Below are 23,933 nucleotides of genomic sequence, written 5' to 3' on the forward strand. Positions count from 1 at the left end.
TGCAACTAAAAATACAATCTAAAAAGTCAGGAATGAGGTAATAATGTAAAAAATTATGTGTATACATGCACACTGATCCAAGGAGCTTGAAAAGAAAAGCGTGTGGATTTCTTTAAGTTTCCTTGAATACGTTTCACCTCTCATCAGAGAAGTTTCTTCAGTTCTAATAGCAACTGGTGGAGAGTTCCAGTCTTAACGCCCACTCACATCCTGGGCCATTTGACCTCAGGAAATCACATGATAGGGTGGGGCTAGGTTTCACAGTGGGTTCACCCAAAACCTTGGCTGATTGTGACCCACACAAGTTTTCTCACCTTGGCTTAGTGTGATTAAGCAGAGGATCAATAGGGGCTCCTTGACCCTCTTGGGGGACACTCCCATAGGGCTTAAAATCTGGGACTCTCCTCCATTTGACCTTAGAACTGATGAAGCTTGTCAGATGAAATGTCTTCAAGAAACTTAAATGCATTATGTTGATCTATGAAATCTGTACAGCATACCTATAAGGGACTCAGTCTTCTGCCTGAAGATGTCTTTGGGTGCAGGGCTGGCTCCTTTGGTGGGGGGAGCAGTGGTGTCAGAGACATGAGGCAGTGGGGCACTGGCAGTAGGGAGAGACTTGGTGATGGCCAAGAAGAGCTGTATGTCGTTGTAGGACAGACGGATGTCTAGAGCTGGAAACTGAATCTGCCAGAAAATCAGATCCAAAGCTAACTTGGTAATCCATAATGTTACATTCTGTGAAGAAATACTGGGAAATACTCCATATCTGCTTTCAAAGCTCTTTTTAACGTATGTCTTCTAACTTCAACTATTTTATGACAAAACTAAAACCTCAATCGTAGGACAAGTCTTTACCAGCCATGCTCAGCGTCACTGATATTTTTTTCACAAACTTATGTAGTTACTAGTTGAAGCTATCAAACATTAACAAAAATATAAACAATGAATGGAAATGATATGTGAATTAAATTTTATTGATGTTAGGGAAAATGTTCTAAAACACTTCTTCAGTAAAGACTCAGAGAAGAGAAACACACAGAACTTCTTGCTAGCAAGGGCAGCCTCCACTCTAAGAGACTCCAGTGAGAGAACTGCCCCGGTCTTTATTTATACTCCATTGAGCGTATGTGTGTGTGGTGTGTGTGTGTGTGTGTGTGTGTGTGTGTGTGTGTGTGTGTGTGTGTGTGTGTGTGTGTGTGTTGATCAAAGGGTCATATAACATGAAAGCACAAAAGGTACATCCTTGGTCATAAAGAGGGTAGTCTCCCCCACCCTAGATGGCACGGTGAGGAAGTCCAGCAGTTAAAGCACTTAGACTAAAACAGACATAGCTACGTTAAAACAATAAAACAAGGTACGACCTCTCCCATGCTCCCAGGATGTGGGGGTGAACCAAGCCTGCTAAAAATCACACATCCTGTCACTACCAAATAACTACAAACAGCATCCTACCATAAGCAAACTTATATCACTAAAAGATTATACTGACTACTAAATACAATTTTCCATTGACAATTGACATAGAGGCAGCAAAGGTTGAGTTGAGATTAAGGAAATTGTCCAAAAATACAGTACAGCTAGCTTCATGTGCATTTCGAGTTACCAGCTTTAATCACCAAGTGTCATCATTATTCCAAAGCCATTGTCATTAAAGTTGAATCTTGCCCATTTCTATGCACTAACAGGCAGCCTGGACAACAAGGCATTCTTAACTCATTCACTGCCATTGACGTCTATAGCCGTCAATTGCAGTGAATGAGTCAATGGGTTTAACTCATTCACTGCCAATGGCTGGCAGTGAATGAGTTAATAATCTTCGGGGCGTCCTGCCAATGTAATGCAATATCTTATCCTATGTCTCTTTTGAAAATATGTTGAACTTGCAAGTAACTCCCAACCTTAGTTTACTGTACATAGGTTGATTGTAAACCTCTAACCTCCAGCAGCGGTGGGATGTCCTCTACATTGAAGGCGTCCAACAGACCTGAACTGCTTTGGTATGTGGGGCTCCCACACAGCTCCAGCTGGATATTGACCGGGTCGATGATGGAGAGTGCAGTTTCCTGCTCGCTGCCCAGCCGACATGAGAACACCTGGTGTCACAAAATTCGTCAGAATCAAAGGAGTTGAAGTTGATAGCAGTTTTCATATGCTAACCTACTCACTCATCCAAGTTACTTCTGCAGTTTCAGCTGAATGCTGGTTTCCTCATTCTTATAAACAGAACATTTGTACAGGGTGGGCCATTTATATGGATAAACCGTAATAACATGGGAATGGTTGGTGATATTAAAGTCCTATTTGTGGCACATTAGTATATGTGAGGGGGCAAACTCCTCAAGATGAGTGGCGACCATGGTGGCTATTTAGAAGTCGGCCATCTTGGATACAACTTTTGTTTTTTCAATAGGAAGAGGGCCATGTGACACATCAAACTTATTGGTAATGTCACAAGAAAAACAATGGTGTGCTTCGTTTCAACGTAACTTTATTCTTTCATGAGTTATTTACAAGTTTCTCTTTGTTCACAGCCATTGACATGTCCAAGAGGTTAACACATGAGGAGCGGATCGAAATTGTGTTGATATCTGGTGACCGCAGTAACCGGGTCATTGCAGCAGATTTCAATGGAAGACACCGTACGAGACCACCCATCTCCCATGCTACAGTTAGCAAACTGCTTGCTAAGTTTCGTGAAACTGGTTCAGTGTTGGATTTGCCAAAATGTGGACACAAGAAAACTGTCACTAATGAAGAAACATCAGTGGCTGTCCTAGCTTCATTCAGCAAGAGCCCACAGCGTAGCACTCGCCGCATGTCACTGGAGAGTGACATTAGTCGAACATCCCTTCGGCGGATATTAGCTACTCACAAATGGCACCCTTACAAACTCCAGCTACTGCAGCATCTCAACGAGGATGACCCAGATCGGCGCACAGAATTTGCAGAATGGGCAAAATAAAAATTGGAACAGGATTTTGTTCAGTGATGAGGCAAACTTTTATGTGAATGAAGTTAACAAACAAAACCACCGCTATTGGTCTGACACTAACCCACATTGGATGGATCCCTCCAAGACTGTTGGACCAACAAAAGGGATGGTTTGGTGTAGTATATGGGGTACAACGATAGTGGGTCCATTCTTCATCAATGGAAACCTCAAGGCCACTGGATATTTGAAATTGCTACATGATGATGTGTTTCCCTCTTTATGCACTGAAGCTGGCACGTTCCCTGAGTTTTTCCAGCAAGATGGTGCACCACCACATTATGGGTGCCAGGTCCGAGCATTCCTAGATGAACAGTTTCCTGGAAAGTGGATTGGTCGTCGTGGGCCAGTTGAATGGCCCCCAAGGTCTCCCAATCTGACCCCCTTAGACTTTTATCTTTGGGGTCATCTGAAGGCAATTGTCTATGGTGTGAAGATACGAGATGTGCAGCACCTGAAACTACGGATACTGGATGCCTGTGCTGGCATTTCTCCTGCGGTGTTGCTATCAGTGTGTGAAGAGTGGGAGAAGAGGGTTGCATTGACAATCCAACACAATGGGCAGGACATTGAACACATTTTATAAGTGGTCAGAAACTTGTAAATAACTCATGAAAGAATAAAGTTACGTTGAAACCAAGCACACCATTGTTTTTCTTGTGACATTACCAATAAGTTTGATGTGTCACATGGCCCTCTTCCTATTGGAAAAAAACAAAGGTTGTATCCAAGATGGCCGACTTCTAAATGACCACCATGGTCACCACCCATCTTGAGGAGTTTGCCCCCTCACATATACTAATGTGCCACAAACAGGACTTTAATATCACCAACCATTCCCATGTTATTACGGTTTATCCATTTAAATGGCCCACCCTGTATATTGACTGAAACTAGCACCACTGACTAACAATGTGCTGTGAGGTAGTTTCTTGATCATTAATATGCATCATGACCATTGATCAGCAAATACTGATCAAAGACCATTGATCAATCTCAACTGATTAATGTCCATGAGTACCATTCACAGAGAGCTGGGGAATAGTTGCAATCACAGCATTGTAAGATGGTGACAGATGTACCCTAAAGCCCCCTCCTCAATTCAGAGATTGTCTTTCCCTTTTCATGCAAATAGCCTCTTTGACTGTTACTGATGGGTGGATAAGTGATGAAACACTTAATAATAATAATAATAATGGATTGGATTTATATAGCACTTTTCAAGGCACCCAAAGCGCTTTACCATGCCATTGTTCATTCACTCTCACATTCACACACTGGTGGAGGCAAGCTACGGTTGTAGCTACAGCTGCCCTGGGGCAGACTGACAGAAGCGAGGCTGCCATATCGCGCCATCGGCCCCTCTGGCCAACACCAGTAGGCGGTAGGGTAAAGTGTCTTGCCCAAGGACACAACGACCAGGACAGAGAGCCTGGGGATCGAACCGGCGACCTTCCAGTTACAGATACGCTTCCCACCCCCCTGACCCACGGTCGCCCCACTTCTCCCACTGAAGGCGCTACATCCAGATGAACTTTTTGGTAGAGCCATAATACTAATACCACAATTAGATCATTTAATGAGTTTTAATTTTTAAACATCATCTCTTTGAACTGAATAAAAGAACTGTGATAAATGAGCAGCAGTACAACAACTAGCAGTCTCAGCTGTCACCTCTATTCCTGCCAGGCTGCCAGAGAAGGGTCGGTCCAGCAGACGGGGTTTGTAGGTAAGGACAGTGGTGCCCTTTAAAATGATGGCATTGGTATCCAGGCAGGACGAATCCTCCACAACCACAAACTCTGTTCCTGTAAATCAAATGGCAAATATTTAAAATGGCAAACTCAGTAAAATATGCAGGTCAGGTATTTTAGGATAACCCAAAATATTTCTAAGCCCTGGCATAATTTACAAATGCAGGAGATGAAATGCTACACAAATATATTTTTCTTCAGTGAGATTTAAGTTATTATGTGACTTTTTTTTAAACTATAAATGTAAAAATAAAAAAAAAAGGTTTTAGTTGTCTGACCAGTGACTGCCCGATGTGCAAGTCCTGTTTTTTTAACACTATGCAAAATAATTGTTAACAACATAGCATTCTAAAATGGGAGTGTATACAGCAACTAAGTTGTGCATGAAGATTGTGAGAGAAATACAGCACGTCATGTAAAGGAGATGGGGTATACAGCTGATTTTGTAAGTTTTCCCTCTAACAAAGAAATGATCAGCCTATAATTTTAATGGCAGGTTTATTTGAACAGTGAGAGACAGGACAATAACCAAAAAATCCAGAAAAATGCATTTCAAAAAAGTTAAAAATTAATTTGCATCTTCATGAAGGAAATAAATATTTGATCCCTTTGCAAAACGTGGTTTAGTACTTCGTAGCAAAACCTGTTTTGGTAACTGCAGAAGTCATACGTGTCTTGTCGTTGGACACAAGTTTTGCACATACCTCAGGGGGGATTTTGTCCCACTCCTCTTTGCAGATCCTCTCCAACTCATCGATGTTTCATGGCTAATGTTTGGCAACTCTAACCTTCAGCTCCCTCCACAGCTTTTCTCTGGGATTGGAGACTGACTAGGCCACTCCAAGACCTTAATATGCTTCTTCTTGAGCCAATCCTTTGTTGCCTTGGTCGTGTGTTTTGGATCATTGTTATGCTGGAATAACCGCCCACGGCCCATTATCAGTACCTTGGCTAAAGGAAGGTGATTATCACCCCATCCATCCTCCCTTTGATGTGATGCAGTTGTTCTGTCCCTTTGGCAGAAAAACACCCCAAAGCATGTTTCTACCTCCATGTTTGATGGAGTTCCTTCCGAGTAGTTCTGGCCTTCCGAGTAGTTCTGGCCTGATTCCTCACAGTTCTTATTTTATAAACTCCACGAGGTGAGATCTTGTGTGGAGCTCCAGACCGAGGGAAACTGGCAGTTATTTTATGATTCTTCCATATGCGAATAATCACACCAACTGTTGTCACCTTCTTACCCAGCTGCTTGGTGATGGTCTTGTAGTCCATTCCAGCCTTGTGTAGGTCAACAATCTTGTCCCTGATATCCATGGAAAACTCTTTGGTCTTGGCCATGGTGCAGGTCGATTGATTGCTTCTACGGACAGCTGTCTTTTATACAGGTAACAAGCTGAGAAGGCTCCAAATGTCAGCTTGTTACCTGTATAAAATATAAATGGGAGCCAGAAATCTTGCTGATTGATGGGGGATCAAATACTTATTTCCTTCAAAATACAAATTAATTTACAACTTTTTTTAAAATGCATTTTTCTGGATTTCTTTTTCTCTCACAGTTCAAATAAACCTATCATTGAAATGACAGACTGGCCATTTCTTTACTGGTGGGCAAACTTACAAAATCAGTAGGGGTTCAAATAATTTCTCCCCTGACTGTGAGAGACCAAGCAATCTTTTCCCAATATGTCACAAGCACTAAAGGACAGTCTTATGAAGTAGTTAGCTCCATATAATGAGTGGAGGAAAATCAATCACTTTTCATTGCAGTTCTTTTCATTTGTAGATGCAGTGAAAATACAACTGCTGAATGGAAGTATTTCTGAATTCATTAAAAAATAAAACTATCTTTAAAAAAAACAACAAACTTGTTCCTGTTAGACTGCTAGTAGCATTAGTTACAGTACTGTGTGTAGCCACTGTAATCTGAAGTTTAAGCTACATTTTGGTGTGCCAACAACCACACTTTGACTACTTTTCAATATAAGAGCACACACAGTTTTCTTTCTTTGTTCTTCATGTCTGACCTGTGACGTTGATCTTGATCTCAAGGCAGCGCTCCTGGGTGACCGACACTGTGGACCTCTTGGTGACTACCCCACTCTTGACTGTCTTTGGCATAACAGTTCCTATTGTACTGGCCATGGTACAGGAACCTGAATCTGTGCTAGTGTTACTAGGCCAGCGCTGATGATGTTTGGCATCACTGGGTATCTTCTCAGTCGGCTTCTGCAGGAAGTCCTGTACCAGCTGGACCCAGTCAAAGATGAGAAAGACCCTGAGGTTGTTGAGGACCACTGTGAAGCTGGAAGACTCACGTGTGGATCTGTAGAAAGGGAGATCATAATGTAAGTGACTAACATTATCTAGAATGTCCACTTCTTCCAGTTCAAAGATGTTCTCCAGTGTTACCTATAATGCAGTTCAAGCTGTAAGGATGCCCGGTTGGTGCCTGTTTTGGATGCCTGGAGAATGCAATCAAATACATTGTGCCTTGCCCCATCATCTTCACCGGCTCTTTTATTTAACCCGGTGTATCGAGTGTCATATGCCAGCAGGGAATGAGACACCAGGTTGACAGACTTGGATCCATTAGAGAGACTCTCAAAGAGCAGCTTTGATTTAAGGAAGTCGAACCTTTGCAAGAAAAATAAAAACAAAAGGGTGAAATGGAATAGTTTCAGACTCCCCTGTAAAAAAAATTAACAATTTAAATCCCTCGAACACCACCACAGTTTTTCATCCATCGAATATTAGATGACCAAACCCAAGTTGCAACTTTTAGCTGATGTTTCTAGGAAATCAAAGAAGACATATAGCTTCTGTTTCTTCTTGGTGCACAAACTAAAATGATACCAAATGATTTAAAATTCTCTGGAGAAGTTTGGCTATGATGCACAGTGCCACGTTTGGAGAAAACCAAATACAGCATATCAACACACCTCATGCCAACTGTTAGCTTAATGCTAGAGCGGTGATGGGCTACATTGCAGCCACTTGCAGTCACTAAGTATGGAGACCATGAACAATCTGTGCACATATCTCAAGCACTGTCCACCATAATGGACATGATAAAAGCACCAGTTGCTAGGGAAAAATGTCTATTCCCCCACAGGCTGGCAGAGGTTTTTGGAGGTTTCTGGCTTTTGGTAGGTGACCTTGAATGCAAAGAAGGTACTGTACCAGAAAAGCGCCAAGTGTTTGATTTGATTGCTAGCAGACTGCCACAGTTGCCGGTAGCTTTTTATGTTTGTCTGCAAACTACGAGTTAAGCAGTAGTACATCTTGAGAAAGAGTGACGCAAACCAGAGATTAAGAAGATTGATCTCAAAATAAAAGTTGTGCCTTTGTGCTGCAGCCAACATGGTTCCTTAGGCACAGCATTTACTCTGAAGACAAACAGTCTCCATTTCCAGTTTGAGGCACCCTTAGTTTCACTTCCGCTCAGAGAGTAACTGGCCAGCCTGCATGAACTGTGTAACTGAGGTTACACAGGCTTAGAGAATGTGGGTTCACTTGATCCCACATTGTCACGTGTCCAAAATGGCAAACAAACGAACCTCAGTACCAAAAATTCTAGGGCCAAATGTGAGGCCTCGTCTCCCACAGATAAAAGCTTGAATTAAACCGGGTCATCCATCAGGATAATGGTCCCAAGCACAGCAGGAAATCTACAGTTGGTAAAATAAATGTTTAACCACTCATCGATATTCGAAGTAAATATATGTCTAAAGGTGCTATTAACATGAATTTCTTAATAGATGTGGTAACAACCCATACAACCCACACGAGCAATGAAATCAAATTGTAGATGTCCATAAATTAAGTGCAATTAGCAATGAGAAATGACACGGAAAAAGTATTGAACACACGCAGAACAGGGGGTCATGACAACGAAAGCCATGACCCTCACGACCTTTGTGACCTTATTATTGCAAAACATATTAAGGGGCAACAAAAGTCACAAAACAAGTTAAAAAGAGGTAAACAAATTCAAATTCAAATTCAAATTTTATTTGTCACGTACACAGTCATACACAGTACGATATGTAGTGAAATGCTTGGACAACTGCTCGTGACCTAAAGAAAACAAAAAAGGAAAGGCTATGAATAAGATAGGAAATAGATAGGAAATAACAAACATACAAGAGAATGTGTCTGTCTGTGCATGAGCGTTTGTCCCCAGCATGAGCCAAGGAAGGGGCCCCAGACACCAGCCACCCAAGAACTGCCTGACACCTGCCGCAGCTCTCACCTCACAACAGAGAGGCCTAAGTGACCGAACCAGGGAGCAGGCTAGCAACCACCCACTAAGCACCTACATCACGGGGTTGTTACCGTTCTAAACCATGTCCCAGAGGGACCCAAGACTGGCCAAACAGATACACACACAGAAACTGCACAGAGGCACACATCCTTCCACATCCACCAAGAATTATCGCAATAGCTGTGCAAGAGCCAAGGGCCCCTTGTGGAGAGCTTAAGAAAGACCCTGAATCAGAAGGTATGATTGTTTCAAAGAAAACAACAAGTAACACACTCAATCTCCATGGCCTGTACCGCACAACTCCATTGCTGAAGAAAGCCTGTGAAATACTGGGAAACTATAGCCTGCTAAGATGTTTGGAGGTCTAAAAGCACAGCATATCACCCCAAAAACACCATACCATGAAGTCTGGAGGTAGGGCTGTTTTTCAGCACACACCACTTCATATAACTGAAGGAAGGATGAATGGAAAACGTACAGAGACATTCCTGTTAAAAATCTGCTGCCATTAAAATGAAATGAGGGTGGACATTTCAGCAGGACAATGATCCCAAACACACAACCAAGAAAATAATCAACTGGTTTTAGAGAAAGAAAATAAAGCTGCTCTAATGGCTCAGCTAATCAGCTGACCTGAATCTAATTGAAAATCTAAATGCTAAAGCTCAGAGTTTAGGATTTGGAGACTCTGTGGAAGAATGGGCCAAAATCACACTTGAGGAGTGCATTCGACTAGTTTCCCTATACAGGAGCTTTCTTGAAACTGTCATCACCAATAAATGCTTTAAATAAATAAATTTCCGTCGCATAATTTTTGGACATCTATGGTTGGATTTCTTTGCATGTGTGGACTGGATGGGTTGTTACAGACATCTGGTGAAAATAGCACCTTTAGAAATATATTTGCTTAGAAAAATGGTGACCATACCTATGTTACCTGCTGTATAACACCATGGCTGAAACCCCGCCCACAAGGTGCTACAATGACTCAAAGTCCAAACCTCAACCTGACTGAAGTGCTATTGCTGTAAGAGAGCTGCGCATAAATGACTGCCTGCAAATTTCAGTGAAGTGAAGGAATGCTGTAGCTCCTCCACAACAACACCAGCCCGAAATATGTTAAAGAGCCGTGAAATAGCTGTAAATGCTTCTATATAGAAAGTCAGAAAGGACTTACCTTGCTAGTGAGCATTTGTGTTCACTGTTTTGGGGATTGTACAGTAGCTCCAAACTGACATCCATCATGTTCAACAAGAATGAAAAGTTGGTATAAACATCTCCACTCAACACCGTCTAGGGAGAGAGAAAAAAGTCAGTCTGCAAACTGAAATATGAAAAAAGAGCTAATCTGTTTTGCCATTCTGGCAATGAGATCTTCTATAATTGTAGTTGCTGTCCTCACTACCCACCACGTAGCCTCACCTGAAGAATTCCCTGCACTTTCCAATGTCAGCTTTACGCTCTACATCACCTCCTTTTTACAGCTTTTAAAATGAGTAAATGTTCTGCAGTATTTAAGACATCAAAAACCAGCAAATGCTATATTTTGTAGGATATATGACATATCCTTATTTAAAAATGTACTACAATGCACTGTAAACTGCTCAGGTGTACGTATGTGTGCTTTCTCACATAGGTGCTGGGATCCTGCAGGTTGTAGGGTCGCAGGAACTCTTCAATAGGCTCTCCCAGGTTGTTTTCCAGTAGCCCTCTGACAAGTTGGTAGTGGTCCACATCCAGAGAGCAGTGTACCGATGACAGGCTGCCTTGGATGGACATGTCGGGTACCACATGGCTGAGCTCTCTGAGTTAGGACCAGGTTTGGATTATGAGTATGGTCATATACTGAAACAATTCTAGCATGTGCTACAGAAAAAGGTTTTCTCTAAACATTATCCCATTATTCATGTGAGAGTTGCTGATGTTTAAAACTTCAGCATATCAATGAGTGTAGGATTAAAATATTTGATGTACTGAAAGCCTGTACTTTTCAGTATCCTTCAAAGTTGGAGGAGAACCCAACAAAGCCAAAGTTGGGTGCTCGTGAGCCTAATAGCCCTGAGTTATAACTGACTTATTTTACGGTAGGGGAGCAAAACAACACAAAAATAATGGATGGACAGTGAAAATATGCCCTGAAAACTGATTTTCAATTCAGCTTCAATTCAGTTTTATTCATTTAGTGCCAAATCTCAACAAAAGTCACCTCAAGGTGCTTCCACTGCTAAAGAAAAAAGAAAAGAAAGTCTGTTATGAGCATTTAAAAGCAGGGCTTACTTGTCCAGGTTGCGCTCCACTTTAAGTTTGAGGCGGCAGCAGTCTTTCAGCAGGTTGTTTCCGGTGCGACGGACACAATAGGAAGGAAAGACCAGGTCTGAATATTCAAGAGGTTTACCACCACTGTCCAAAGGTTGACTTGGCAAACGCTCTGCAGCAAAGATATCCATCTCCTGCAGGTCCAATGCAATGCAGTCCAACAAGCACACATGGTTTTCTAATGGGGATAAAGACACACCACATACAGCTAGGTTCATAGTGTTTTGGACAAATTCTATAACACTGCCTTTACCATCTTCAATAGATGACATGGCTTCCTTTGGCTGCTCTTACTTTCATAATTCTTTTCACTTCCCATCATTCTGATACAAATTAATCTTGTACCAGAATGATGGGAATCAGTCCAATGTTGTTTCTCTACAGGCCTCAACTGACATGTTAAATGTTACGTTTCATATCAGTATAATTACAGAAAATATGGCCTGTTTGGAGTTAGGGAAAGTCTCCTCGCTCTTAAAGGAAGACAGCAGCAGGGCTAAAGTTTGCAAAGCTCCAGCTGAACAAAGCACAAGACTTCTATTATGTCCTTTGGATAGATGAGGTGAAAGTGGAGATATTTTGCCATAAGTTATGCAGTCTAAGACCTAAGTCCAGACCTCAACAAGATTAAAATGATGTGGTAGGACCTTAAGAGAGCTTATCATAAATGACGGCCTGCAAACACTATGAAACACCAAGGACTGCTAGAGATGTGTGAAATGGCCGTGCATCCTTATCGAGGGCTTTAAGAACTCAGAAATTACTCACCTTGCTAACGAGCATTTGCATTCACTGTTTTTTGGGACTGTACAGTAGCTACAGAGATGCTGACCTAAACTGCGAGGGCCATCCTTCTCAGGTGTCTTCTCTGTGTTTACGGTTTGTGGCCTCCCAGAGGTGAAACCTGTGTATGAGGTCGAACTGGATGTGGAGACTCTGCACGTCTCCTGATCACTGCACCTCTCTGCTGCACTCTGGACATGCTCCTTTAAAAAAAAGAAAAAGAAAAGAGCTGTATAGTTGAACACCAAGTACTTTTAAAATTGATTTCTACATACACACACAAATAGTAAATCATATTTTTGTTAAATGCCAAAATAACTAAAAGCAAAAGACACTATAAACTGTTTTACATATATATTTATGAGATGGGACTGTGGAAAAGCTTACCAAGAGCTTAGAAAATAATATACACGAAAAACAAATACAATTTTCAAAATACTTTATCATAATAACCTAAATCTAACATAATTCCTAAAATTTAGTAACACCAATTGTTAATTTTTAAGTGAAGTCTATTTCTTTGTAAGCACATTTAAAAACAACACACAGATTGACCAAAGTGTCATGCAAACTGGGGGAAAAACACTGAAACAAAAACAGAGACAAGACACAAACCAAAAAAAGAATTTAAAAAAATCCTAGGGAGTAAAGACGTGTCTTCAGGCGGGTTATACAATACAATATTCTTAATTATTTTTATATAATTTAATCTGTGGATCTCTTTAGGTCACAGTTAAACTTATACAATCAACCATGTATTTGTCCTTAAGAGTATTTTTTCCCCCCTGTGTTATACATTTATGACAGGAGGAGTAACCTCTGTTTAGTCAGTGTAACATGTAACAATAACTGTACAACCAGCTTTGTGAGGCAAATGAGTATGTAATATATGCCGATCATTGACATATCGGCATTACTTTACATCATCATTCAGATATTTATAGTATGGTGACTTGTGGCACTGTAAAAACAGTACAACCTGTTTCCACATCAAAAGCATTGTCCCATTTCAGATCCTTGTTTTTGAATTTGCTGGGATTTAATTCTTCTCTCACACACACACACACACACACACACACACACACACACACACACACACACACACACACACACACACACACACACACACACACACACACACACACACACACACACACACACACACACGTAGATAAGCATCATTCCAAAAAAACAGTGATGATGTGCACACAGTCATCATAATAGCTGGTTAAACACCAAAGCCAATCAGAAATTGAACTACACTTGACAATCACTAACTTATAGTACATTAGTGTGTGAAGTGACATGTTGTTTTTTTTAAACGTATAATTTAAATAATAATAAATGTGGTGAAATTAGAAAAGACTGGAAGAGAAATGGGGCGCAGGCATCACTCCATGCATGGATGAAACCAGAAGCATGACTCACCAGAGAAGGGAAAAAGGCATGTGCCATGGTCAGTTTCTCTACCTTGTCTCTGAGGGAAAAAGTCCCATACGCCCCTGCAGGAAGGAAGTGGTTCTTCACCCTCAGCTGACCAAGGTTGACTACAATGAGCCTTGGTGACCAGGAGCTCTCTGGGATGAGAATAACTGGGGCACCAGCCTCAATATCCAGCAGGAGTCTGGATGCCCTCTGAGGCTGATCTCGTACCTTTTGACAGACACAGGGAGGAAGGAATGAGCAATATGCAACAAAACCCCCACTGGTTAGCACAATCTCTCCAGTGATTTATCATGAAATGTAATGGAAAAACACAATCTAATTAAAAAATTAACAAGTAAACACCTGTGCTTATTTAGTGCCCCTCCAATTAAAAAAAGTCATGCAAAGTGTAGTTACTGACAAAGCCTGCTCTGCCCAAGAGTGAACTGTGCCACTTTAGCAGTGGTCAAATTGACAATGTGGTCCATTCTCCAAAAGAAGGAACGAACCTTCTCAAGAACACTAAACGGCCTGAAGACCACAGAGGACAACTGAAGTCTTTCCTTGGTTAAGAGTCTTTACATCTAACCAAATGAAATGCAGCCTGGAGAACATATGCATAACTTTACAAGGGGCTACAGGCAATGACACCAACTTCACTAACATTTGGTTTGTAAAAACTACAGCCTAAAGAAATCATGTTGTTTTCTTTCCATGACGGCAGCCCTAGCAGACAGCACTCACAAGCTGGCCCTCCACTGCAGCCCGCTGCCGGCCTAGCACATCCTGTAGCTGAGTGAAGTGTTGGATGAAGGCTGCCACCTCAGCTTGAAAGCGCTGTGTGTGCACGTAATGCACTGACGCCATCTGCAAAGACACCTTGATGTCACATTCCCGCTCCAGGTCGGGGTCAGGCTGGCCATACCTGAGGAGAACAGAGCACACAGGTGACTAAAAACAGCACGATACTTCTAATTCCTTTAGCACAGAGGAACAGTCTTTCGAGCACTGCAGTGATACATACTTAAGAATATTGAAGATCAGTGCCTCCCCTCCTTGTGTAGTGAAACGCTCTCTGTAGAGATCACCATGTGGGGTCAGGTCACTCAGGGACAAACTTCCTAAAGCTCCTTGTAATGCCATGTCACCATCTGAAATACCAGACAAAATATAACAACAATATACATTTTGGTGAATCGATAGTAATAAGATAAAATCTGAATATGCACAGTTTGTTTTTTTGCTTTTACAATATGGAAAATAAAATAAAAAAGATTCATTCATACCAAACATCTCCAGATGAGCAGATAATTTGGACACACTTGCTTTGGCAAGCTCATTGAGTTTCTTGTTCAGTACAAGAGACAAAGAATGAACCTATGAATGAAAACACGGAAAGGGGTTAGCAATACAAAAATCACTTCAGAATTGCCACTTTACACTCACCAGCCACTTTTATCAAGGACACCTTGCTAGTAGTAGGGTGGACCCCATTTCACCTTCAGAACTGCCTCAGTTCTTATTGACACAGATTGAACAAAGTGTTTAAAACATTCCTCAGAGATCCATGTCCATGCTGATATGACATCATCACACAGTTACTGCAAATGTTTTGCCTGCATCCATGATTTTAATTCTCCTGTTGCACTAGAGCCCAAAGGTGCTCAAAGTATCTAGCCATTACATTACCGCCAACCTGAACCAATGATAAAACGTAGGATGGATCAAATTGTGACTACGATCCAAATCTTGCAGGAGAAACTGAAACTCATAAGACCAACATTTTTTTCCCCCAAATCTTCTGACCATTTTTGGAGAGCCCTTGTAAACTGCGGCCTCAGTTTTTAACCCCCTACTTAGCTGACAGGAGTGGCACCCGGCATGGTCTTCTGCTGCTTTAGCCTATGCGACTAGTTCACTCCCATGTATTCATGTGTGATTATCAGGGTTGCAGCAAGGCTATATGTTCCAGGTGTAATCTCTCCACTGTGGAGGTCTCTCCGGTTGGTTCACAGCATGACTGACTGTTATGAACCAACACTTGATGAATTTGCTAGTATGTTTACTAGATGATTAGCAAATGACATGGTATGCTTTAGATCATAAGCCCTGTTTTTCCCCAGCAACCCCCTCGCCTATTATCATTGTGCTACAAAGTCCTTCTTTTCCTTCTGTTTTTTTTATTTCTAGCAGCGTGACAGAAGTTTATGTTCTTGAATTATTATGCTATCTCTTGATTGCAGACTTTGAAAATAATACACCTACCTGTTAAGTACGTTCTTGACTTGACTACATGCTGTACACCACATTCCAAATTATTATGCAAATTGTGTTTAAGTGGCATAAAGATCAAATAAGTTGTTTTTCAATTAAACTCTTGGATGGAATTGTGTCTCAGGGCTCTTTGTATCACTGAAATTAATCTCGGATACCTATGATCATTCGTTTGGCAGGTGAGCCCAATTAAAGGACAAACCACTAAAATTGTATCTGACAGCCTTACATTGCTATCCTTAGAGCAATGTAGCCTGCATCAATGATAAACAGACTATATTTTCATACAGGATCTCTTAATTATTGAATCCATATGCATTCAGCATAAGGTCTGATAACTTTTAGCAGGCTATGTGACATACCTTTAGGTCAACTTTGGTGTTGACAGGCTCTCTTTTGTCTTTCTCACTGCTGTCTGGCTCATAGAGAGCCTCTCCTGGCGCGGGCTGGGGTGTCACAGGCACCTTGACTGCATGATTATTGGCAGTAGAGCCAACACCAAAAAAGTCCAGAATAACCACCCAGGTCTGCAGCGTGATCAAGACGTCCAGGCAGTTAAAGTCAACGTCCACACTTCGGCCTACGCTCCCATAACGCGTTCTGAACTCTGGATGGTTCTGGTCAACCAGCTGTACACTGATATGGACTAATGACTCATCAAAATCTGGTGGTGGGTTAGGAGAGGGTGTGTGGTGGTTCGGAGAAGGAGGAGGAGTGCAGGGACAGTCCGGGCCCCTCTTGGATTTGCGACTGCTAGATGAAGGGTTGCTGGGGTGCCTCTGGTACAGCTGGAAGACATTCTGAGCCTCCTCCATGTGAGCGGGCAGTGACCGAGGCATGACTGGGTACAGAGCATTAGATGCTGACGGACAGCTTTGAGAAAGGTACTCCTTTGGACTAAAGGTGGAAGGTTTGGGAGCTCCACGCGACACCATCAAATGTTTGTACTTGGACTCGGGATTCTGCTCCAAAAGGTCTTCCATGAGCAGGGAACGAAGAGCCAGCTGGATTTCCAGTAAATGAGGGTGATCCTTGGTAAAGTCTCCCTCCAAATCTTGGAAGCGCAAACTGACTAAGCCCTGGGACCCCTGTGTTAGATCAGCACTGAGATTAACCTGCAATTCTGCCACATGTAAGGTGACTTTTAGCTGAGTGAACGAGGAAGAGTCAATTGTATGTTTGTTTGACTGTAGAGGCAAAGGAGATGAAAGTGACATGTGAGAGAAGCTGAAGTGAGGAGGGTCCCTTGCAAACATTCCTCCCTGGGGGTCGGGAAAGCGGTGAGGTTTGGTGCAGGAAGGTGTTGGTGGTGGGGGTGTGGGCGGCTGGCTCGGTGTAACATGTTGCTCTTCAGTCAGAGACAAATTGTCCAGTGTCTGGAGGACTTGTTCATACACAGGCTTGCACAGGAACACCTGTCACCAGAATGAAATGTTAAAGCAATTAATAACCCAGCAGTAAGACTTGCACAGCCATCGCATGTTATATCCGACTTCATCTCAAGCAGAAGATGGTGCAGCTGTGTTGGAATAAAGTATTCTCAAAAGGGAAAGGTGAAGCCAGTCAAGCTAGTCTTGGTGTAACCATGTGATGTTGTGATAAGCCAAAATTATTAAAGTAATAGAGTCAGTTTAAAATTTGTATCTTTAAAATCTAGAAAAAAAGAGAGGTAGTTACATCTAAACAAAAACTGTGGTTTTTAAATTATTGCTTTTAATTACAAAAGTCTTACTTCCTAACTTTTTACAAGTATATTTTAGGAAGATTAATCCAAAATACTCTCCACCTTTCCACCTCTGAAAAATATAAATGATGCAGATGTGCCACAAACTGCAGTTACACGAGTGGCTGGCAGCTGAATTCCATTTTTATCTTAAAATGCACAACTCTACAGCAGCGTGTTATAGCCTACAATAAAAAATGTTTTTTGTCTCTATGTATAGTTTTCTCTATATTAAAAACATGCATGGGCGGTGAATTTTTTAAATCAGTTGTTTGGGGAATCTGGTGTCTACGACAGAGTATTATGGCCACATTAAGAAAAAAAACAAATACAGATCAATTTGAGAATAAAGTTAAAATTCTATTTTAAGAAAAAACTCAAAATGTGGAGATTACAGCTGTTTCTAGGCAAACTTCCACTTTCACTTTAATTTTAAAATGATCAATGCTATATTTGTTTCTTATTGTGGTCATAATACTGCTTCATAGATGTCCACAGCTTTTAGCTCAGGTCTCTGAACTAGACCTTTAGACCAACATTTTCTGTGTTGGTGCAACTTTTGTATATGATAAATTACATGACTTACTACATGTTACAGACCAGCTCAGAAACTAATGGAGGAAATCAAGCTATCTGTGTTATTTTTGTAATCTTGTTTATAAATTTAGTTTAAATATAGTTTACACTTCTCACACATTAATATTCAGTAATTGTCAGACTACTGTTGTTTAGAATTTTTCTTTTATAGAAATACAGATTTTTCCAACTATAAGGAATTCAAAATGTTCTACTTCATGGTTCTTTGTTCAGTATTGATGTGAAGGACACTTTACAGAAACATCTACTGACAGTAGTTTAAAGAAAGAAAGGTAAAGTACAGGTTTGAATTGTTGTAAGGACAGCATTTATGTTAAAAAGTGAAATTGGGCCCAGCTCTGTTGTAATACTGATGTGCAAGCACTGTTGTGCTTTCCTTAATGTACTATGTGATCTGTAAAGGCAAAAACCACCAGTCTGTGTTTTCTATTTATGTGTTTAGAAGTAAATGGTAAATGGCCTGCATTTGTATAGCGCTTTTCTATTCCCTAAGGACCCCAAAGCGCTTCACACTACATTCAGTCATTCACCCATTCACACACACATTCACACACTGGCGATGGCAAGCTACATTGTAGCCACAGCTGCCCTGGGGCGCACTGACAGAGGCGAGGCTGCCGGACACTGGCGCCACCGGGCCCTCTGACCACCACCAGTAGGCAAACATGGGGTTAGTATCTTGCCCAAGGATATTTGGCATGCAGCCAGGAGGCAGCCTGGGATCGAACCACCGACCTTCTGATTAGTGGCTGACCTGCTCTGCCACCTGAGCTACAGCCACCCCATAGTAACCAGTCCTTCATTCACGAATAGTGACTTATATTTAGAATGCATATATAGTTATGTTATATACCTTAACAGGATTAACAAATTTGCCCTCAATTCTCAGTAGTCCTGTGCTCTTGAAGGATTCCTCTGTGGTGAGGAGAGTAAACTGTGCATCTCCATCAACAGGAACTTTCTCCAGGGTGAACTGTATAGTGGTGTCTTTCAGTATATGGAAAGCTAATGAAAGAAAGAAATTATATGAACATACTTGCATTACCATGGAGAGAATCTGCCATCCGAAATACAACTATCCTAGAAATTTTAAGCGTGCTCACCTTTTCCATCATTTAAGGATTCAAAGAAGTCATGACGTGTGAACTGTGGTCCATCCTGAGTGTTGCTCCTGTTGCGAGTTGGTGACACGCTGCCAGCATTAACCCCCTTGCCTAGCCTCTTCACAACTAAATTACTCATGTTGAGTGAATAGAGGCAAATGTCCTTCACCAACACCTGCAACTTTTCTTTTTCTGAGTCTTGCCCAGCAACAAAATTCTGGATTGTTATGCTTCCCAGGTGACCAACCAAGAGTTCTGGGTGACCAGGTTTACGGGGAATGGACACAACTGGTGATTCAATGCTAATGTTGAGGGTCAGTTTTACTAAGAATGTATCTAAAGTGGATTCAGGTTCCTCCATGGGAACGTCCTCTTCATCCTCAAACGGATAGGCCCAGCTCTGACTCAAAGATCGCATTTTCCGTGACGGCGTCTCAAAGAGTGACACCATCCCACTATACTCTGCTGTTTTGTTAGCTAAAACTGTTGACACTTTCGTGGCAGCTCTTTTCAACATGGAGCGGAAATTGTCTTCTACTTCATTGGCTGACAGACTGAGTTCCTTTAAGAACTTAGCTGAGTGGTTGTAGTGCAATGATGCCATTTGAAGTTTCAAAGAACACTCTCCTTGGGATTTCTCCATAAGGCGGAAATTCAAAGCTTCTGCAGGAGAACGTTCTCCTGTATTGGGAAGGAATGTTAATCCATCAAGACTTGGGGAGCAGTCTTCAACACTACCGATGCTGACCACAAACTGGCTTCGGCCTCCCTCCTGGGTTAGGTCCACCAGCTGCATGCATCCAAGTGAACCATTAATGTCCAACCGGCTACCCATGGACACATTGACCTTGGTACCAGTAATGCTGGCAGTGGCAATCTTCAAACCCTTCTTCTCAGTACCTAAAACAGTGCTGGTAGACTCTGTACGGAGGAGAAGCAGGTTGAGGCGATGGATCTCCACAGTCAGTTCTTTGTTCTGGTCATAGGTGGACTGATATATCCCATCTTGTTCCTCACCACAGTCCTGTTCTGTATGTTGTTGTGCTTTATCGTGTTGCACTGGTGACGTCCAGGTGCCTTCTTCTTTGGGGAAAGACTTCTGTAGGAACTTGAGCAGTTCTACCATAGTCTCAGGGTTGAGAATGATATCCAGGTTATTAACCTGCATGCTTGTAACCTGAAGGGAGCTTTCCAAATTCATGGAGGGGCAGTCTGAGCTGACAAACTGGTACTCAAGCTTAATCAGGGCTTCTTGGTCTTTGAAAAAGGAACTGAAGGGGGAGAGTCCATCTGAGGGCAGGTGAGAAGACTGCTCAGTATAGCTTTGCTGATGTGGAGGAGAACTGCCATTAGCTGAAACAGGAGACGATGGCTGGCTTTCTTTTAGGCTGCCTGTGGGTATGTCAAAACTGAGATGCTTATGAGAAGCAACAAGGAGGTCAAAGTCTGAGCCGTAGGTTTGTAGGGTGTCCACCAGCAGAAGACCATGGACAGTTAGAGCAACTTCTGCATCATATGGTCGCTTGACAAAATGAGCATTTGTGCCAAACACTTTAAGAACAGATATGTACCGCCCATCACTCTCTACACCAAGCTGCATGTAGTTAATGTTGAATTCAGCTAACAGTAGACGGGATTCCACCAAGACTTCACGTGTATGCTGCTCCAATGTCATCACGCTCTGAGTAAGATTTTTGGCTGAACCCTGCAGCTTCCATGAGCTCTCTTCTCTTTGAAATATCTTTTCATGGCGGAGGGTAAGAGGATCAGAAGGTCTGACAGTCTGACTCTTCTCTTGGCCTTTGTTTCCTTCATTTACAGCTGGACTGTTTAGTCTAGCCAGACAACTCCTGAGAGCAGTCATCTTCTCAAGGTTCATATGGATCTTGAGGTCTGGTAGGGTTCCTGACAGCACAGCACCGGGGAGCTGGGGGTCAGATGTGTAGCGCAGTCTCTGCTCAAGCTGCAAGAGCACATTGAATTTCTCCACCACGTGTGTAGGCCCTACCTCACTCTCCTGAAGATGCTTCCAGTTGTCTTTATAGCGACCAACCATTATCTGGAGGTCTTTAAAGGACAAGGAATATTTTTCATAAAGCTTTTGTCTGTAGGCCTGAGTACCTTCCAGAGACCTGAAGCTTGTAAACTCAGGGTATTTCACCTGTGCTTTCAAAGGCACATCGAGTTCAGGTGGGGGAGATTCTGGTGGGGTTGCAAGAGGAGTCTGGTACTCATCATCACTTATGTTTTCTCTTTCTGGCTGAGTAGCCACTGAGTTGGACTTATTGTCATCTTGAAAAACAATGGATACAATAGCAGGGGTAAGTCAGATATCACTCTTAACAGTGGGAAAAATAACAAAGACACTGAGGCATATTAGTGAAATGGCTAATTTACCTTGAGAGTTTGTCAGTAGAATCCTGCCTAAATCAACAACAACAAGCATTGGGTCTCCTGACTGGAAGTCATCAGGAAAAATCACCTGGGGTGCAGAGATGTCCAATTTCATTGTCCAGCGCTTACTGTTCTCCTACGAATCAGACATGAGTAAGATTTAATGGTGATTTAACTTTTTCATACCACCATGAGCAACATGAGGCAATTGTTGTTGTGATTTGACACTATAAACTGAATTGACTGAAAAATATAATTGAATTCAGAGTATGTTTCTTACAATGAACTCTCCCACAAGCAGCTGATCGATGGTTTGTCGGATTTCTGCCTTGGTCTGCATTTTCAGCTTGTTGTACTGCCTCCTTGCAGCTTCTGCCACTCTCAGCTCCAGTTCTGACTGATACCCAAAACCTGGGTTTGAAAGACATTTATTTAAACAGTAAACTGTTTTTAAACAGTCTCAATTCAGTCAACTCTGCTTGTAATTGCATATCACATGACCACTCACGCAGAACACATTTCTGGTCTCAGTGCTTGCAAAACATGCTACAGAGGAAAACCAGCAAGGTATAAAATCCACTTTAAATATACTTACCCGAGGTGTGAATTCTTCCCTTATAAAAGAATTCAATCACTTCTTTTATTGCTTGTGGGTTGTAGATTATGTTCAGTGGACTAGTGTTTACTTCCAGTCTTCTCTCAAACTTGCACCTCACAGGGTTACGCTCGTAAATCATCTCAAACACTGGGCATGAAACGCATTCCACATTGCATCCTGACAGAAACATAACAAACAAAGTGTTCTCAAGTGCGTTATGTTAAAAAAGGAAATAGTCACTCAAATCTGGTAGTATGCAATAAAAGCACAATTCCATTACACAGCAGTGGGTGATAAGTTTCATCACAGCAGGTGTCTTTCTGAAAGTGCTGCAACTAAGTTTAAGAATACAATTCCTCTACTGTTATTTTCTTCACTGCCATGAGCCAACACAGAACAGAACAGCAACCTGAACTCTGCTCTCACATGTAGGCTGATTATCTCAGCTTTACATCTTCACTGCATATGACTCTGGATACTGTGTAAAGGAGAACAACCCTAGGTTTCTCTCTGCACGGTTGCCATGCTCAAAAAAAAATAAGAGCTCTGTTGAACCAATCAATCCTTTAAATCTTAACTAGCAACCTTAAATAGCAACAGCTTTATGAATTTATCCACAAACAAAATTTTGCTCTTTGGAGAAGAAGTTACTCATAACCATCTCACAGACGACATTCAATTCAGTTCAATTTTATTTATATGGCACCAAATCAAATCAAAACAACAGCCGCCTTGAGGTGCTTAATACTGTAATTTAAAGAGATTAGTTAAATTAATACAACCAAATGCTTTGGTTACAGTGAGAAGGAAAATCTCCCTTTTAACAGGAAGAAACCTCCAGAACCAGCCTCGGGGAGGGGCAGCCATCTGCCATGATCGGTTGGGGCAATGAATGACAGGACAAAGACACACTCTGGAAGAGAGCCAGAGATTAATAATAATTAATGCAGAGTGGTGTATAAACACAGTGAGTGAAAAAGGTGAATGAAGAAGAAACACTCAATGCATTGTGGGAATCCCTCAGCATTTCCCTCGGGATAAATATCATCAATCAATCCATCATCCTAGACCTATTGCAGTGTAACTAAGAGGGGGTTCAGGGTCACTTGATCCAGTTCTAACTATACACTTTATCAAAGTAGAAGACATATATGATTCAAACCACTATAGCACAGTTCCTGTAATACCTACAGTATGCTCTAATAAGCACAACGATGAATCCACACCCAGAGACCACATTCTGTACTGAAACCTGACTGAAACTCAAATAAACCTTTCCTCTGCAGATGATCGGGAAGGTTGGAGATTGGAATGTAATTAGCTAAGAGAGAAGGGTCAAGTGATGGGTTTTTTAGTAACAGTTTAAATACTGCCAGCTTGAAGATCTTTGGTACATTTGGTACACAGCGGATTAATCGAAATAGGTTGATCATATTTAAGATTGAAACATTAATTAATAGTAGGACTTCTAGGAAGAAGACTGCAAAAGACTGACGAAGTTCATGAAGTCATTACTAGTTAAGGTTAAAGGAATGCTTGGCACAACAGAGCTTTGACCTTTTGTCAACCTGGCTACAGTGCTGAAGAGGAACCTAGGGTTGCTTTTATTTTCTTCAATTAGTGATGAAAAGTAAGACGTTCTACCTTTACAAAGGGCTTTTTTAATAAAAGCAGCAAACTATTTTTCCGGACTAAATTATGAGATGGTCT

General features: G+C 41.7%; 1 protein-coding gene across 2 annotated transcripts in view; it reads right to left on the minus strand.

Moving 5' to 3' along the window:
* Window positions 1-23,933, minus strand: part of vps13d (vacuolar protein sorting 13 homolog D) — a 73,055-nt gene that overhangs the window by 33,859 nt on the left and 15,263 nt on the right. Inside the window, exons 16-34 of one of the 2 annotated variants that reach the window (XM_085261244.1) lie at window positions 22,221-22,400; window positions 21,906-22,036; window positions 21,629-21,761; window positions 19,232-21,523; window positions 18,982-19,133; window positions 16,171-17,223; window positions 14,821-14,911; window positions 14,559-14,685; window positions 14,279-14,459; window positions 13,580-13,762; window positions 12,159-12,312; window positions 11,288-11,504; window positions 10,643-10,814; window positions 10,188-10,303; window positions 7,156-7,380; window positions 6,771-7,069; window positions 4,667-4,800; window positions 1,941-2,096; window positions 501-687 (exon numbers count right to left, since the gene is read on the minus strand). In XM_085261244.1, the coding sequence (XP_085117370.1) occupies window positions 501-687; window positions 1,941-2,096; window positions 4,667-4,800; window positions 6,771-7,069; window positions 7,156-7,380; window positions 10,188-10,303; window positions 10,643-10,814; window positions 11,288-11,504; window positions 12,159-12,312; window positions 13,580-13,762; window positions 14,279-14,459; window positions 14,559-14,685; window positions 14,821-14,911; window positions 16,171-17,223; window positions 18,982-19,133; window positions 19,232-21,523; window positions 21,629-21,761; window positions 21,906-22,036; window positions 22,221-22,400 (6,183 nt within the window). Of the gene's footprint in view, window positions 1-500; window positions 688-1,940; window positions 2,097-4,666; window positions 4,801-6,770; window positions 7,070-7,155; window positions 7,381-10,187; window positions 10,304-10,642; window positions 10,815-11,287; window positions 11,505-12,158; window positions 12,313-13,537; window positions 13,763-14,278; window positions 14,460-14,558; window positions 14,686-14,820; window positions 14,912-16,170; window positions 17,224-18,981; window positions 19,134-19,231; window positions 21,524-21,628; window positions 21,762-21,905; window positions 22,037-22,220; window positions 22,401-23,933 lie in introns of both variants that reach the window. The other variant, XM_085261243.1, reaches the window with a different exon arrangement.

This window comes from Mchenga conophoros, linkage group LG20 (assembly GCF_057382185.1).
Source record: "Mchenga conophoros isolate Kocher_MC1m ecotype Shallow Benthic linkage group LG20, M_conophoros_male_GT1.1, whole genome shotgun sequence".
Lineage (NCBI taxonomy): Eukaryota > Metazoa > Chordata > Actinopteri > Cichliformes > Cichlidae > Mchenga > Mchenga conophoros.